This window comes from Numenius arquata, chromosome 14 (assembly GCF_964106895.1).
Source record: "Numenius arquata chromosome 14, bNumArq3.hap1.1, whole genome shotgun sequence".
NCBI lineage: Eukaryota > Metazoa > Chordata > Aves > Charadriiformes > Scolopacidae > Numenius > Numenius arquata.
Window position 1 is genome coordinate 12,552,613 of NC_133589.1, and position 18,229 is coordinate 12,570,841.

The window sequence follows — 18,229 nt, forward strand, 5'->3', positions numbered from 1 at the left end:
TGAATTGTTGGCAGATGGGTGTTTACATAGAGCAGAAAGGCAGTTACTTTCACCAGTGTTGTTGGAGTATCTTCACAGCGATTGCCTTCTCTGACTCTGAAAAGTCATTAACTTTCCTGATTGCTCTCCAATCATTCATAACTTCTGTTTGAAGAGTTTTCACTGAAAGGACATACTCAAGAGCTCTCCATGTGAACTCAGGTGTTCCTAGAGGTGAAGATGTGCTGCATTGGCTAATTTAAAGTCATTTTCCCATAGAAAATGTAGTCTTTTGGGCTCTTCAAGAGACTGTTTACTTGCATCACTTTAGTCTTGACTAATTACATGAATAAAGCAGAAGGATGCTGCTTGTACAAACCATGAGAAAATCAGACACCCAAATTTAAAAAATGTCAAAACATTTATCTGCAGTCATGCCAAGGGGCATAAGAGAAATTATACACAGCTTAAGTCTATGGCCTGAAATTTGTCCTTGGTAACTAATTGATATATTAGGTCACGCACATTTTTCAGTATTTATTTTCGTGGTCAAATACCTAAAGGAAAGGAAAACCTTTTGTACAAATCTCATCTTCTCCAAAAAGGAAAAATCTTTTAGGATAATGCTAACACTTTGTGCTGACATAAAGTACCACATGATCCTGTATGGGTTAAAGAGTGACTGATGCACATTCAGGAAACATTTGAACATACAGAGCAAATTTAATCTGTCTGAAAATACTCTTTATTCACTCTCATCTTCCTTGCAGGCATCAGTACTCTACTTCTTCTTACATGTTGGAATTCTGTTTCACCCCAAAAGCTGTATAATAGCTATTACTCATCCAAATAGCGATGGTCCAACCAGCTCCATGCTGCCTTCTTGTAGAACCATGATTTTGCCCTTCCTCGGTGAAGGGTGTTCCTCATATTCACGGTGTAAGACATTTCTGTAACAGTGGAAGTAGGAATTTATCTAGAGAGGAGGCCTCTTGTGAATAAACCTTTCATCAAATGACCACACAAAAATCCCTGCTGGTTTGCACGAATCTTCAGGATTTTGTAAAGTTGGGTCACAGGCTTGTTGATATCATTTCAGCCTTTGAAAGCATTTTTCGCTTGCCTGTCCTGGTTGAACAGGAACCCAGACTGAGACACCATAATTTCCAATGTTTGAACAATCTGTGAATGGAACAATCAGTGAATGGAAACCCAGACGTGTTGAAAATCCAAAGGGTGTGCTTTAGCTCAGGGAATGGCTCCTGAGCTCTGTGCTAAACCAGTTGTCTGCCATAATTAAGTCATGTTGTTTCACTCTGATGGCATGTTGAGTTACTTCAAACCCTTTTCTCATTAGTTTTCATTTGTTTATTTGCTATTTGAGTATAGAAAAAATAGTGACAAAGTTCAACTCTTGTAGCAGGCCCAGATAAACCAAGCAGGTAGTATAAAATTAAATGGATATACTAAAGAAAACAAAAAACCCAAACAAAACCCCTTATCTGTTACCTAGCAAAATTCTTAGGATAAAACCATGACCTGAGAATACAGAAACCTCTGCAAAATGAATCCCTGCAGGCTCCCTCTGGAAATGGGAAAGAACATGCTTGATTAAACTCGTGCTAACCTTTCAAAATCATGTTTCTCTGATATTTATTCCTTGAAATAATAAAAGCAACATGTCAGATGTTGGAAAGCCATAATGTAGTCCCTTGCTGGCTACTGCCCTTTTCTAACTTGAGCGTTCCTCTCCCAGAGCAAACTTTAAAAATAAAAAATAAGGCCTTGGTTTGTCCTTTTTGTTGACCTTTATACATTTTGTGGCTCTGCATTTGAGCCAGTTCAATTACAGAGTAAGAGAATTTCCATCCCTTTTCTAGCTCTGCTCGAAGGCCTGAGTCTTTGGAGTGGCAAATGGTGAAACACATTCCCAGGTTCTAGGTGGGCAGATTTGGAGAGCTTCAAATCTGTCATGTGGGGCTGCAGGAGCCCACACGTCCTTGTCTGCAGAGCCCCTGCCCTGCTGCCCCCTCCCTCTCGTTGAGCTCAGCCCGTGCCTGGGGAGGGCTGGCATGAGGTCCAGGCACTGCTGGACAAGGACAGGGGATGAGCTGGGCTCCAGGTCAAGTGCAAGGAGCAAGTCATCATCCGCTGGGGCTGGGCATGGGCCTCACTGCAGCTGGGCTTGGCAGAGGGTGATGGCAGCTGGGCGTCCCATGTGGGGTGATGGTGGTCAGTGGGGGATGCCCAGGGCCTGGGCAGCTCCAGAGCCCCAGTGGGAGGGCAGGAGCACCACTCCAAAAGGAGAACTTGGTATCGGCAGAGAAACCTGCTGGTGGAGGTCCTGCATCTTTGTGCCACATGCGAGGCCAGAGAGGTGACAGGTCCTTGGGAAGCAAGTCTTTTCTGCTGTTTGTGATGATTAGTAAATTATTTCCACCCTCGCAGCTCTGCTTTGCCTGAAAGTACATAATATTGTATAATTTCCCCCAAATTGCTCCCATGGTGATAATGGGGGAGTTTTCTCCCTGGGCGCCTCAGTGAGATGTTTGTGTTGGGAATTGCATGTTATATGCTGTTAATGAATAGAGGCAGGAATTTAGTAACTTAAGAGTTTAGTAATGTGCAGGGTATCTTGGGAGGAAAGGTTTTCCTTTCAGCTCCTCCACTTCAGTGTTTGCATTTACTGAAAGTTTTGCATGAGTCTGTATAGTACCACAAAGGAAGATCGTATGGCTGAAACCTAGATATTCATGACGGATGAACATGATTTACTTCATGTTTACCTGGGGATCATTGCATCATTTCAAGTAATCCAAGAAAAATGGTACCGAGTTAACACACTGCGAGATACATTATTTACCTACATTTGAGATTGGTACAAATAATTTCTTTCTGTGTATTTTTGATGTGGTGCTAAATTATTCAGCTTAAATTAATGACTAATCTCTGGCTTTCAGTTTTTCCATAAAATGCTAAATAACTACTATCACTCATTAAACAGGAAACAGCTTGCACTGTATATGTAAACCTATCACCACATGCCTTAAATCTGTTATAAAAATGGAATATCTAAGTTATAGTGGTGTAAAAGAGGAGAAAAATAGTTTTTGCTGGATCTCTGTGGAAGATAGAAAGTGAGTAAGAGTGAAGTAATTAAGATAACTTTAAAGTCCTACTTTTAGTCCTGTCATAATAATCTTGTTTGTAGCTGAACAAAATCATCCTCCGGATTGCTTTTTAAACCGTATTTCATGTTGTTTTTTGCTTCCTGTCATAGTATTGTCTTTCCAGCGAAACAACTGTCCTCGACAAGTCTGCCAAGCGGAAAATCGATTTGGTCTTATGTTGACCCCTATTTTATTTTGGTTTAGCATTTCATTTTCATTTAACAGTATATTATTTTCGATAACAAATGTTTCTTTCTTTAACCAACTATTGCCGCTTTTTCCCTAGTAGGCATAAACTGCTGTCAGGGCTTACCTCAGCTGTTGGAGCAGCTGTGAGTATGCCCTGCTGATCCCAGGGAAAACCTGGAACTGGGAAACTTAAGATGTCGTGAAAATAGCTGAGGATGAGGTTTTGAGAGAAATATTCCTGTAATTTGTTGGAATTGGGGAAGTGAAATGTGTGATTCTGACAACAGTGACAGATTTATAGACTCAGTACGCTAATTAAAAAGCAACTTACTCTAATATATTAATCTAGGAAATGACAGCACCAGAGCGAGCTGTTCTGTTTTGTGCGCAAGCATGGGAACACTGAAGTGCCCTTCTCCTGTAATGACAGGATTTTATATTGTATACAAAATTCTAGAATAATGTTAAGCAAGAGGCAATTGAAGGATTACTTCCTTCTGGTGTGAAACATATGGGGAGATGTTTTGCTATAAACTGTTCATACAAGAACAGAAAGAAACAAAAAGTTTTAATTTGTTCTTTACCTTCTCTTTCATTGCTGTTCTTTGTTTCGGTGGCTGTGGTAGAATTCAGCTAAGAAGCTAGAACAGAAACATCAAATTAAGCATTACTTAATCATTTCTACAACTACTTCTAAATAAATTTTTGTTCATATCAGTGTAACGTCTTGGGATTTTCATGCTTGGAGATTTATCTGTGGAATCCCTTTCTATAAAAGTTTTTTTGTGTTGGATAAGTGGTACAGCTTCCTTGCATCCTCCCCCAATAATCTCAGTAGGTGGGGCCATCAGGAAAGAAAAAAAACATATTTCTGATGTGCATATAAAGCACCTCTGATATTACAACTGTGTATTCCTACTTCAGCAATGAATTAGAAAGATGTCTTGATAGATGACAAGATGACAATTAAATGAAAATAACTGAATAATTTTGGGTTTTTGCAAACATCACTTTAGTTTGCTTATGAATATAGGAAAGTAGAACTTAAATTCTACATGTGTAACAAAATACTAAGTCTGTGTAAAGCAAAGGAATAATAATGCTCTTCAGGAGGAACGTGAAGCTTTAAAAACCCCAAAATTAAAAGTTCTGTAGATGTTTAAGGTTATAGTAGTTGAATGTCTTATAGATTTATTTCTTTATTTGCTATTTCTTTCTAAACTTTCTTTTTATTCCCCCCCTTTCCCCCTCCCCCAAACTGAATGGATAATATGTCCTTGAATATTCTCCTTACAAGCATCTAAATATCTGCCAAAGTTCCTAAGGCTGCAATTTGCTTGTAATCTTCCATCTGTTTCAAATTTATTGTAAACACATGCAGTCAGATCTTCAGTTCTATAAAAGCTTCACATGAAGTCAGTGGAGCTACACAGAATGTCTTCAGATGAGATTCTTGCTTGTGATATTTGTATCTCCGCTTTTTCTGAACCCAAACTTATTTTCACCATATAATTACAATTTTTTCATCATTCGGTTCATAAATTGATATCAATTGCCTGATTTTACTAAAGTTCACATTCATGATTATGTGAAAAGGGTTCATCTAATATGGGTGTGAACTTTAAAAAAATGTTTAATCAAAACTCCTTTTATAAACTATTTTTCTAACAAAATGTTTGCAAAAGCAAAGGATTTATTTTTAGTACTTTACTTGTCTTGTCAGACACCTTTAATGGTGACACAGGCCGTTTTGCACAAGACCCCGTGGCCAGGGAAGGTGGCAAGGACTGCTCTAGGTTAAAATTCTGCATTTACTAGTTAGAAAGGTCATACTTGGGAATGCCTATGTGCATTGTTTTTTGCTCTCAAAGACTTCATCTTCAGTTCCCTTATTGGAGAAGTTCCTTGTGATGCATGAAAGACCAAGTTGTATGTATTGTTTGAAAGAATTATTCCACTATATTAGTAGCCATAAATGACATGGTGTTCCTTGGAAGCGTTCAAGATCAGGCTGGATGGAACTTTGAGCCAACCTAGTCTAGTGGGAGGTGTCCCTGCCCACGGCAGAAGGGTTGGAACTAGGTGATCTTTAAGGACCCTTCCAACCCAAACTATTATATCATTCTATAATATATAGACATAGGGTAGAGTGAAAGGGTATGATGGAAATAATATATTTTAACTTATTGTAAATTATTTTACTTATTTTTACTGTTATTTAGCATACTCACAAGTAGAAACCAGGATAAGAGCTGGGGAAGAAAACTAAAGTGATTGACTTTTATATAGCTTGACAGCATTATGTACTTTTTTTATGTTCAATTAGGAAGCTACAGCAACCTTGGATTCATGGCATTGTCTCTAGGTATCTCATTTACTTCGTAATAATAAATCAGTAACTAGACCATTAAATGCTGACTCTCAGCAGATTTTCTGTGTGCAGGGTTTCCTTAGCTGTAAGCTGTAAGTGTCTCTAGATGAAAAGCTTGTTAGTTGGTTGATTTTTAAGTATACAGCGAAGATCACCAGGAAATAGCTCCTAGAAGCATTCAGCAATCAAATCTTCCTAATTCAGTTCTTCTCCCAAATATGTTTTATAACACCTGTAATTAACCCCAAACCACTGCAGATCTGGGACTGGCATTCAGAACGCCCTCTTGGAGGTACCGGAGAAGCCATGGCAGATGATTTCCTTACCACCAGTGGTGTGTATTTTGTGCCTTCAATATCAGTCTTCGTGGTCTTACACAAGTTGTAAGATTTCTATTGCTGTCAAGCTATATAAAATCCTGGTGTCAGGTTCTTAACACTTGGAAATTAATAACACTCCTCATCTTCTATTTTAAAAAAAAAAAAAAAGTGCTCAGTTTGCCCTTAATAGATTTCCATAGAAAAAATACAGAACTTGTACAGCTGAGTTACTGTTCTCAGTAATCATTGGATGTTTAACACCACCTTGCCATGAAACCTAAGTCAATTAATCTGTTTCTCCGCAAGTGTAAAATAGGATAGCAGTTCACAACCACGTTCATAAAACTCTAAAAGCACCATGTGTCTCTTTCCTGTAAAGGATACGTAAGAAATCTTGCATGGTTAATATCTTATTTTTAAACCATAAGCTTTTCTTTCAGTGGGAGTTCGTGCTCTCTGTATCTGAAAATGATGCACTAAGTTGCCACTACTGGTCAGGAATAAATACTGAAGTAAAATGAAAATAAAGAATTATATAGCTTACTGTATATAGTTTTGGTACAGTAATAATTGTGATGTATATAAATCTAGAATGCAAATTTCAAAAATGAATTTAGATCATACAGCAACTTGGCAAAAATAGACCAATGAAAATGTTTGTAAATGTAGTGCTAACGAAATAGACTATTGTGTTGCCTATTTCTGGTAGATGTTGTTAAGATAAGAGGCACCTGACCTTAAGCTGTAGAAAATGTTACGAATGCTGTAAAAGCCTAAGACAAATATTAGAAACAAGTCTCATAGCAAATTGACAATGCAGCTGTGGCGGGCAATGCAGCTACCAGTTACAGATTATGAAACCAGTGTTTGAATTTACTTCCATTTAAGTCCTTTAATGAGGACTCTGTCAGCTTACTGGTTGTCCCTGGAGTCCCATCCTGTTAATTTTACATCAGACATCAATGGGCCATGTGCTCTGAATGGAGCACGGTCAGGAGTGAGCCCATGAACAGTAGTGAACCTGGCGACGATAAATCTACTTCTGCAGAGTTTGGCAGCTTCCACCAGGTCCAATAAACCTGTGGAAATGAGGTATCCCTCACACAGTAGATCTGGAAGTACAGAGCTTTTTCATATATATATACAGCATGTGCATTGCAATTTATTTCTATTGTAATTGAAAATTGGTATGAATTTATTGGGTCCTATTCCTACTAAGTTTGATCAATCTAAAGCTACCTGCTGGAGATGAGGTTTTTAACAGTGGGTGACTGTCTCTAGGGAGCTTCCTCAGTGAGTACTGCTTTGAGTTGTTGTCTTCAAGTGATCAAGCACTCAGAAATTTCCTACGTAAATATCTGTTTGTCACTTTTTGGCAAATATTTTAATTAGCTGTGGTACTTACTTATGATCAGTGTTGCTTGTTAATGATATGAATATGATAAGGCATAGAAAGTTATTTGAATGCAACAGAAGTTTGGTAGCCATGGTGGACTGAAGAGAGAAGAAGGATTAGAGATTCTATTCCCTTCAGACTTGTACAAAAGCAATAATCTTTCACTGTCTTTGGTATTCTAGGACGTGATGTCCACATTCTTCCAGTTTGGGGCTTCCATCCAGCAAGAAGCCATCGTCATGCTGAAGATCATGCAGGATTATGACTGGCACGTGTTTTCTCTGGTGACCACCACCTTCCCTGGATATCGAGACTTCATCAATGTCATTAAGACCACAGTGGAAAATAGTTTTGTGGGCTGGGACATGCAGAATGTCATTGTACTCGATACTGCCTTTGGAGATGCCAAGACCCAAATTCAGCTGAAGAAAATTCATTCATCTGTCATCCTGCTATATTGTTCCAAGGATGAAGCTGTCTACATACTGGATGAGGCTCGTTCCCTTGGCCTTACTGGCTATGATTTCTTTTGGATAGTTCCCAGCCTGGTTAGTGGTAACACAGAAATCACTCCCAAGGAGTTTCCTTCAGGACTCATTTCAGCAGCTTATGATGAATGGGACTACAGTTTAGAAGCTCGGGTACGGGATGGCCTTGGGATTATTGCTACAGCTGCATCAGCCATGCTGGAAAAATACTCCTTCATTCCTGAAGCAAAAACTAGCTGCTATGGACAACCAGAGAAAAATGACCGGCCATCTCACACCTTGCACAAGTAAGCTTTATTGATTTAGGGGCTTTTTACTGCATAACCTTGGTAATTTTTCTTTCTATTGCCATTATATGTTCTTGAAGGAGAATACTGTTTTTCGTTAATCCCGTCATGCCCTTTTTAAGCAGTGATTTTCAGAGGGAACATGCAAGAAGACTTGCTGCACTGGTAACTGTGTGCATGGAAATGATGTTATGTGCTGTGGAGAATAGATACTGCTCTGGATTTGATATAGAAAATGACAGAAATTGGTCTTAGAGGGTATAAAGCTGAGCTAATAAAATCATGCCATTGTGTACTTTAACTATGAGATAAAATTGCCAAAATGCTCTGGAGGCTGTGCCTGAATCACTTGCATCAGCAGGAACCTGGTAATAGTTTAGAAGACAGGAGATGTACAGCATTAAAGAGGTGTCCCTGGAAATTATTAAAGTATTAGATTAGTTAGGCAGCTTTTATCACCTAAGAACTGAAATCTGTCACTTCTGCTTGTGAGGATTTTATTTTTGTCACCTGAGCTAGAATAGCTGTAAAAATTAATCTGCGTTAATAATCCAAGTTGATATGGATGTTTTCTCAATACAGTTTGTCATATGGGAACTGCCAAGGTTTAAATCGTGATTCTTTGCACTTTCTTTTTTGCCTTTTAATTATCTCTTTTAGACAGGGTACTCCTGATTACTGCTACCCAAGATGTTGCATAATACATGCCACGCAGTAATAAATTTCTTTATCTGGTTTGTGAGAGGAAGTAAAGGGAATCTTGCGTGTTTTTTCATAGCTCTTTACAATATCTCGTATGGAAGCTACTAAGGAGTATTTATGAAATTTGTTCTAACCAGATATTGCAGATGAAGGGCTTCCTACAGAAAAGCAAGATGGAATTGGCACAAGAAGGAAAGTCAGTGTAGATTTCACATAGGAGATTGTGGAACATTTTTAATCTTCTAAGATGTATGTGCATATTTAGATTAGGCGTTGATTGCCATATGATGTCCTGAAACAGTTGTTTTCCATGAAAATGGGGTCTTTGTGCACAGCATTCTTTAGAATCTTTCTTAAAAGCCAAATACAGCCAAGTAAATGGATTTTAACATTTCATACATGTATTTCATAAACAGTGCAACCAAATTTCAGAAACTTGCACAGCTTTCCTCAGAGAGGACTTGCCTTTAGTATAACACTTCCACATTTTTTTGGTCTCCCCTTTCCTATTCCTAAGCCTCTACCTTGAAAACTGTACAAATTTACCAGAGGTGTTGCAGAAAACCTGTACTACTTCTCCTGCTGCCCCACTTGCCCCTGGGGAGTGACAGGAGGCAGGACCCCTATCCGATTGTTTTGCTAATACACTGGCATAGACTTGAATTAGGTATTCAGTATTCAGCGTAAGTTGTCTTTCTTCAAACAATCTTTTTTTTTTTCTCATTAAATCTGTATAACTACAAGAATAGGGCTTGTGAGTGTTAGGGCAGTGAGATTAGACTTCACCAGGAGATTCTGCAGTGTTCAGCGCGTGATGCACAGAGAAATTATTAATAGGAGAGGTTGTACTATAGTGCACTGTGGTTAATAAAGTCACTTCCCAATGCAAAACACCAAGCTGTGAAGTGAAGAATGTATTTCCTGTACCAGAGATTCTTTGAGCTTCTCCAACACCACAAGAACAAGAAGCAGGCTGTTTTTAATTTAGAAATGTCAGAATTACACTAAAATGAATAAACTTTAAATAGTTCTTCTTATGTAATAACTCCCCAAGACTATTCTTGTCACATATAATCTGCAAGAAAAGCAAGTATATACAAGCATTTAGCAGTGCTAAGTAATCTCTGGGAGCTGACCAGTCTCTCCATGCCAAGGTGAATTACACAAATTCCTTGCTCTTTCTTATCCTCATCACTAAACTGTAGGTTCCTTCCTTACATCAATGCCTAAATTGGGGTTTTATTTTGAGATGTAATCTTTACCATTTCAGGTCACAGATAGCGCAGCTTTGTATTTTAAACTACAAGATAAATGTATATCATGCTGTATTAAGGAGATAACTTGAACAATGGATTTTAGAGCATCCTTGCAAAAAAAGGGGCTAAAGTAATTGTAGACAGCTTATGGAGCTGGAATCTGCTGTACTGTGCCTTCCTGTTTGTGCTGGAAATCAATGCTGGAGAAGTAGGATTACACGAAGGGACACTCCTTGTGAGCTCAGGAGCAGAGAACTCAGTGGAAAGCAAAGAGGCATCACTGTAAGGTGATGCTTGAGCAAAACCAAGCTAGAGAATGGAGCACAAAATAGACTCCATCTATTTATAATGACAGTCTAATTCAACTTTAAACCCAGTATAGTATTCCAAGGCTATGCCATAATAGCTAATTTGCTTGTAAATGGAGGTTGGTTATGCTTTATGTGCGACTTTCTGCATCTAGATAGAGATTTTCATCTCCAATTATGAACAAATTCTATGAAAAGAAAGCCATGAAGTGAAAGCTCCTCCTCCCTCTTTCTCAAATCCTTTGAATATTAAATTGGTTTGAAGATATATGTTTTGAAGCACACAATTTATCCTTCCTCTGTCACTGTAATTTTAAGATACTTTTATTGGCTTTGTAGACCTAGAAGAAAAAACAGATTTGCTTTAGTTTTTGGAATTATTTGATCAATGTTCAGTACTGATACACATGGGAAAACTAGTTTTTCCCTATGAATAAAGGATTTAAAATAAAATACAGGGATAATTTTCAATGCATTAAAAATATACACATAAATAGATACATGTATGGATTCAGATCATCTTTTCCCATCTGTGTAAGACCCAGATTCTCCCAAGACAGAAAAATAGCATTGGTAAAATCCTGGTACTAGCACAGCAGGATAGATAGAATTAGCAGCTCATTAATGCAATGTCAGTTGAACAAATGCTTGCTCTCTCTCAAAAAAGGAAAACATGTAAGCAAACAAACAGCCAAACAAAATAACCCTGCCAGTCGTCATGGAAAATGCTGATGCTTTGTGAATAGAAATGCTTCTGCTTTGTCTAGAGGAGTGCTCATGTTGTGTATAAAAGTCATAACCCTGGGAGATCCATTTCACAACAGCATTTCCAACAGCTCTGATCTGTACAGGGATGGATGGAGATGGCAAAGCTCTTTCTCTATTGTCATTATCCTGAAAAGCAAAAAGATGTGTCTGTCCATAGGTAGGCAGGCATTTACCACGCCGTGCTTACATTTAATTGCATTCAGTTTCCAAATACAACCAAATAACTCTCAGGAATTAGAGACTCATCCTACTTTTGGTGGTGAAGGTGTAGGGGTAGCAGGCTGTCCGAGCTGCTCTGGGCAGGCTGTCCCTTCACACCCTTCCCAAGCAGTTTCCTTTATTTGTCATCACCCAGCCATGGAGCAGGAGCAATGTGAGGTCCAAAGGGCCAGGTACAAATGCATTAGTTGATCCTGCCCTGAATCACCCTTCCTTAAAAACTTGGGGACTCGGTGGGAACAGTGTTCTGAAACAAGCTACACAATGTTGCTGTCTTTCCGTGGCCTACCATGAGGTTCATTTTCTTCTCCTTGCTGTTGTGCTGGGCTATGAGACAGCGTCGTCTTCAGAGGGCCAGGTTATACTGTCTCTCTTGTCTTGATATTCACTCAGCAAGTTCAGTATTTTGATTCCAGCTTTTAGCAATGACAGATAAATTTTCCTCTTTTTCTTCTGAGCAAAATCAGGTATTAAATGGACACAACGGTTTGATGAATAATCCAGCAAATCTGTTTGTTCTTTTCCTGCATACGGATCAACAGCAAATTTACAGAGGAATTGTTCATTTAAGTTCTGTGAAAAGACTAGCAAAAATAATTCTCATCTGCTCCATTGTATGACTGAAGAGGTTCTTTAACTAATTATATATTAAGCAAAATGCATTTTCACTGGTAGCATACTTGCTGTGCAGAAAAACAAAGGCTCTTTACATTCACCTAAGACTCTCCAGTTTATTTTGTTTGTCTTTCCTTCACATTTTGTGATCCCACTGTGGTTTTACGGGAGCCACTGCAAGCTCACAGGAGTGCATTGCACGCAGAATGATGATCTGAGACGGTAACCCAGGTTTCAGTACTCACATGCATTGCTTATGGGTCATGGAGGGAAAGCAGCTAATTTGAGTATATTTTAAATTTAGTACTTCATTTTTGGAAAATTTAAGCTTGAAGTTTCGGGTTTTGCGTGCTGCCAGATTTGCTTATTCTCCTTCTTTGCTACTGTGAACACTGCTCTACGGAAGCAAATCCGAATGAGGATGATCCACCTAAATGGCTGAAGGCACAAAGGAAGCTGGAAGCCTTCATGGAGCATTGAGGCTGCAGGGATGTGGAGAGCAGCAGATTTCCAGGGAGGACAGTATTTTTAGGCAAGTGTCTCCAAATGAAGACGAGGCTGCCAGTCCTAGATTTAATGTTAAGAACTTATTTCAGACGTCCTGGATGACAAGAAATTATTACCGTCAACATGAAAAAATGAATGAGAAAAGATACTCAAGAAAAGAAAAAAATTTTGTCAGTGGCAGGATCCCACTTAGCCTCAAGCATTTGCGTGGAGATGCTTTCTGAACAGGAGACTCAGTAGAGTATTGTAGCAATTAGATTGGTACACAGAGATACACAGCCTAATTTACAGATTACAGATGAACAGATTTTAAACAGTCTCAACTAGATATTTGCACTTCCTTTAATCCATGTGCTGTAAATGCCCTTTTCTATAGTATGAGGGCATTTTCTATATAGTTGCATTAAACAGGAGGAAATGAATTCATGAAACTCTTGTCATGTTCCTCCGAAAGTAAAATTAAACTTCACCAACAGCAAAAGAGGGGTTGTGGAGGAGAACACTCCACCAAAGAGATTCCGACGTGGTGCTGGTTTGCTGATGAAGTGATTCAAGAAATTACAGAGAATCTGTGTCAGAATTTTCTCCCAGGTTAGGTCAGTTTAGGAAGCAGAAGGTACCAAACAGTTACCAGATTAAGGGCTTTTAGAACATTTACCCCTTTTTGTGATAATTATAAAAATTTTAAAATGAGAAAACAAGCATGGCCTGTGTTCTGGAATTGAGCCAGCCTTCAGGGCTGAAAGCAAGCCTTAAAATTCAAAATATGAGTGAAAGTTCTTGGACATGGAGTTGCTGTAGACACCATCCCCTTGAAGGAAGCCAGACAGGTTCATGGGAAGAGCTTGGGCTGTTTCTGAGCTGGTGCAGCAAAAAGTGACCATATTAGTGCTTTTTATGAAATGTTATTTCGAACAATAACATTAACTCACTAAACCTCCTGGTGTTTTATGAGTTACATTAGTCTGTGGCACACTCCCAGGCATCTGGGCCCTTTCTGATTTTGCTTCCCCCCCCCTTTCAGAGTGGCTCCCCAAGAGTTTTGTGGCTTGTCTGGCAGAGTTGGGGCAAAATTACTTTTCCAGACCTAGTGGCAACTAATGTTTTAAGGAGCAGCTGGCAGGAGGTACAAGTAGTTGGCATGCCATTACTTTTTTACAGTCACTGAGCATATTGTTCCCAACATTTTATTCATCCATGCTGGCTCAAGGCCTAGGGAGATACAGCTCCAAAGCAGGGTATCGTCATGGAGTTTTATTCAGGAGAGCGAGGGCTGGGGGAAGTGGAGGAGGAGGAGGAGGCACAAAGAGGAAGAAGAGGCTCTTTGCATCACTACGAAGGATTTGAATTTAGAAAAAAAAATCCTACATAGCCTAAGACATAAAATTGTCTTTAAAAAAAGCTTCACTGTTTGAAAAATGTATCCCTACCTTGTTTAATAGCGATCTATGTCAGACCTATTTCTATATGTACTTCAGACCACACATTATACATTCTGCATTCAACATTTCTTGATTTAATTTTATAGATGTTTTTAGGAAATTCGTTTCTTAATGTTAAATAGTTTGTCTTGGGGTTTCTATTGACAAGTGTCTTTCAGATTTCCCACTAGAATCATATTAAGGCAGTTCAGCAGTTCAGAACCTCAACAAGATAAAGAAGAAAAGACAAAATTTGGATTCAGTCCTTTTTTAGGTATGATGCTGGGTGAATGCCAAGCCCAGACAGGCTGGCTGTCTAGGTTATTATAAAATGGTTGGTTCATACTGTTTGGAGGAAAGAGAAATATCACCAGATGACACGTTGGTTATAAGGTATTTCATCTACTTTAAATCTCAGTTGGGAAATTCCTTCTTTGGGAGAGGAGGGGGAGAGTTTCTTTTATGAAACCTGTATTTCCCAAAGTCTCTGCTGTTTCCTTTCATTGCCTGCAGTTGTCAGGGATTTGAAACACTGGCCCATGGTGAAGAAGGCTCTCAGTAAAAACTGATAGTCCCCCAGTGATGGCACCTGAGGAATTTATCAAGTTTGATCATCTGATCTGGGCTGCAGAATGAGAGCAGGAAATGTGGGTCTGACCTCATGGCAGCAAGGAGTCCCGTGGGCTTTCACCTCCCTGCGGCTCTCAGGCCACCTGCGTTATTTTGCAGGTCTAGTAACCAAGTTCTCTTTTGTGGAGGTAGCTTAGGAGTGATACGTTTTTATTAATGCCTATGCCTTACCCATTATATTTTTCCCAGCCAGTGATCTGTTTGGGAGCTGGATACTAGGTGGATTTCACACTAGTTATAAACCAGCCTGTTATTGCAGAGCTGGCTCTGTTCCTGAGCCCAACGAGTCCTGAATTTCTACTTCTAAAAGTCTGGATCTGTATACATTATACAACAAAAAAAAAAAGGAAGAAGCAAGTATCAGAGCAATGAGAAGAAGGGACATCTGAGACAGCCTGTGCTTCTGTCTCTATACTTGCTTTTAAAACCACGGGAGGTTGGCTGAGGGTGTTCTTACGACCCGTTTGGTTTCTACACGTGTAATTCCCTTTGGGCGGGCAGCCCCTGGCCAGTTCCCCCCTGGGCTGGACCTCAGAGCAGTTTCTCCTGTGATCACACTTGCATCCACCAGACTGAAGGTTTTAAAGGTAACCCTGGGAATTCAAAACGTTCCCCCCCTCATTCTAGCTATTTATTTATCGGTAGATGCTGTAATGTTATGAAAAGAGGTTAGTGGAGAAGAAGGCTTAAATCTTGGCAGGGGAGAAACCAAAGAACCCTTTCTGTAGGAAAAGCAGCTGTTGTTACTAATTGTGCTCAGTTACAGAACTTAATTCTAGCACAGACAGTTTCACAGTCATATTTTAGTGGATAGATTGAAAGAAAATAAACATGAAATAGAGAAAAATGGAGAAAACATCAGAATATACAGTTTGGAGGGGAGGAGAGGGAATTTTTTTACTGTATTAGTTTTGGTGAGATAATTTTTTGTCTTATATATAATAATTATCACAACTATGTTGTATGCATTTATTTTTAAGGGTTCCGGTAATTAAAAAGTTTTAATTTATTGCATTGCTCCAAGGACTTCCTGAGTCTCTGTAGGGAGACTGGCCAGAGAGGTGCTTCTGTTTCGGCAATATTGTACTCTAGCAAATGGTCTTCTAAAAATAGAAATCTTCTAAAAATTGAGGTCCGATCCTTTTGGTAAAGTCTTCCCCCATTTGTTAATGGAAATTGGAGTCAATGAAGTTGTAATATAATATTTACAGGATAGGAAAACCCACCTTATTCAAATGTGTTCTGTCTTTCTGCGTAGAGTCAAAATTTTGACTTGGGTAAGTATTACACTGTTCTGACATTAATCTGAAGCTTTGTCTGAATTACTTGATCTTTCTGAGTGTATAAAAATCAAGTTGGAAACCTTGAGAGCAGTTTGTAACCTTGGTGCTTTGAAAGCTTGCTGTAAATACAACAGGAACAATGTTTTGCAGTGATGTTTCAACTATTCTCTTTTCAGTTTTGTTGGGGAAGGTGACAAGCAAAAAAGAATTGTATAAATGTTTAAAAATGTTTTAAGTATATCGTACAGGCTTGTTTCATTGCATGATAAAAACCTGTTTTGGATTCAGTGTGAGAATAGCTTAACTTCTGCCCCAAAAAATCCCCTTTTTCAAACATGTATCACCTGGGGAATCTTACTCACAAACTTCAGTTTGCAAAAGTTAATTAAGACTTCGGTGTCATAATAGCATCACAAGGCATTTTGCTATCATGTCTTTGAACAGGTTATAGCATTAATGAGGTATGAAAGCAGATTAACTACTAAGCCAAGGTGTATGCTGAATTGGCCCCTTAGAGTAACAAGCTCAAATAATGAAGCATCTCATTTAGTTAAGAACTCAGAAATGTATTTTGACCAATTCAGAAACTAACATCTTGCACGGAATTAATCTTGGGCTTAAGACTCTATAAGAATAATATATAACATAAATGGTTTCTTTTCCTTACTCTTCCTCACTAGGAACAGAAAAGCACAAAGAGACAAGCAGTTTGGGATCTTGGCCAGTAAAAGCAGAGCAGCACTTCTGTCCTTGGTGGAGGAAAAATGACAATTCAAAAGGGATTGTAGATTGTAGGCATTGGTTTCTGAACCATCAACAGAAGTGGTTGATGAATTTTGTACAGAAGAGTGTGCTTGGGAAAACAAGAATCTCTTTGAAGTTCTTTTTTATTGCTGCAATTTGAGAAACTGGGGTGGCTCAGTCTGCATCATTCACTGATACCTTTGTATATGACTCAGGCAATGCAATTTGAAGAGACTTTTACAGATTAGGGACTTTTTTTTTTTTTAACTTGCAAAATGTGTTTCACTGCTAAATGGCTGGTACATTCACACGGTTTAAAAATATGTGCTGAGTTCAGTTTTTTATTTTAGATTTGTGGTTCATCTTTCTATTTGGAGCATGTGAGCATCACTGCAGCTACAGCACTGCATCTTGTGATGGTCCTCGACTAGCTTCTAGGCTAGGGCTTTTGCATATTAATCCCAAAACATCATTTGTGATCACGAGTGGTGTTTCAAATCTGGGGTAGCGATCCTACCAAACGACATAAATTAAGGGTTCAACTCAAGTCCAATCACCAATGGCTACATAATTAAAAACCCAGCTGGACACAAAAGCCTGATGTAGTAAAGCGTGCGTGTTTGTGGTCCATCCCTTAGGAGCAGACAAAATGCTTGGTTTTCAGATTTATTGAAATGAGGTGATTTCTGCCTGGCCCCATAAGACAGGGGGTGTGTGTGTGGTTATTTAATGTGTATGAATTAGGAGGGAATCTGTGAGGACGGGCATAGAAGTAGAAATACAAGTAGTGCATGTTTTCATGGTATGTCATCTTCCCCGTGCAGTGGCTTCCTGGGCATTTTATTCCTTGGGTCACAACACATTTGATTTTCAGCGGTGAGCGAATGTTATGCCGGTTTCTTACATGGAAGCACAAGCAAATCCTGTCTGGTGGTTTGCCACTTGCTGTCAAGGTGGCAAACAAGCTTTTTAATCCCAAGCAAGCTCTTTCAGTGCTGGATAAAAAATGTAATATACAGGAAATTAGTTCAACTGAAAAGAAGAGTTCTGCCAAGGGGAAAATTTTCACGCTGAAAGTCTGTCACAAAATATGTTATTACAATGGGTGAATTTACAAATTGCTGTCAAACCGGTGCTGAATGATGTTAATATGTCTGTTTAGGGCAGCGCACATTTAATTATTAACTGTTATGATACACTGCCGTTATTTCTTCTGGGTGTATACACTTTTATTTGGTGTGGTTCTGCTATTGGGATTTTCAGGCAGCGATGTCAATACAAAACCTTCTCCTATGAATGTGGAGCTGAAGAGTTTTGTCTAGGTCAGATTCACCAGGGGCCCGTGCTACTTCTGCTACAAAAAAAACCCCAAAACAACAAAAAAACATGTAAAACATGTAAACCGGTGTCTGTTTCTTGTGGGTAAAACATTACAGAGCAATGTAGAAGAATAGTTAAAGTAACTTTGGTCCCCTTCAAAACACATATGTTTAAGGGATGGAATGATATAGGTGTTGAGTTGAATTCCAGAAGGAGAGCACCTTGGTGAGAGCTCAGACTGAATTTTGTTCAGTGA

At 38.9% G+C, this 18,229-nt stretch overlaps 1 protein-coding gene across 1 annotated transcript in view; it reads left to right on the plus strand.

The window, feature by feature from the left end:
• Positions 1–18,229, plus strand: part of GRIN2A (glutamate ionotropic receptor NMDA type subunit 2A) — a 180,358-nt gene that overhangs the window by 95,318 nt on the left and 66,811 nt on the right. The window contains exon 3 of the mRNA XM_074158266.1: positions 7,608–8,200. Coding sequence (XP_074014367.1) covers positions 7,608–8,200 — 593 coding nt within the window. The remainder of the gene's footprint in view (positions 1–7,607; positions 8,201–18,229) is intronic.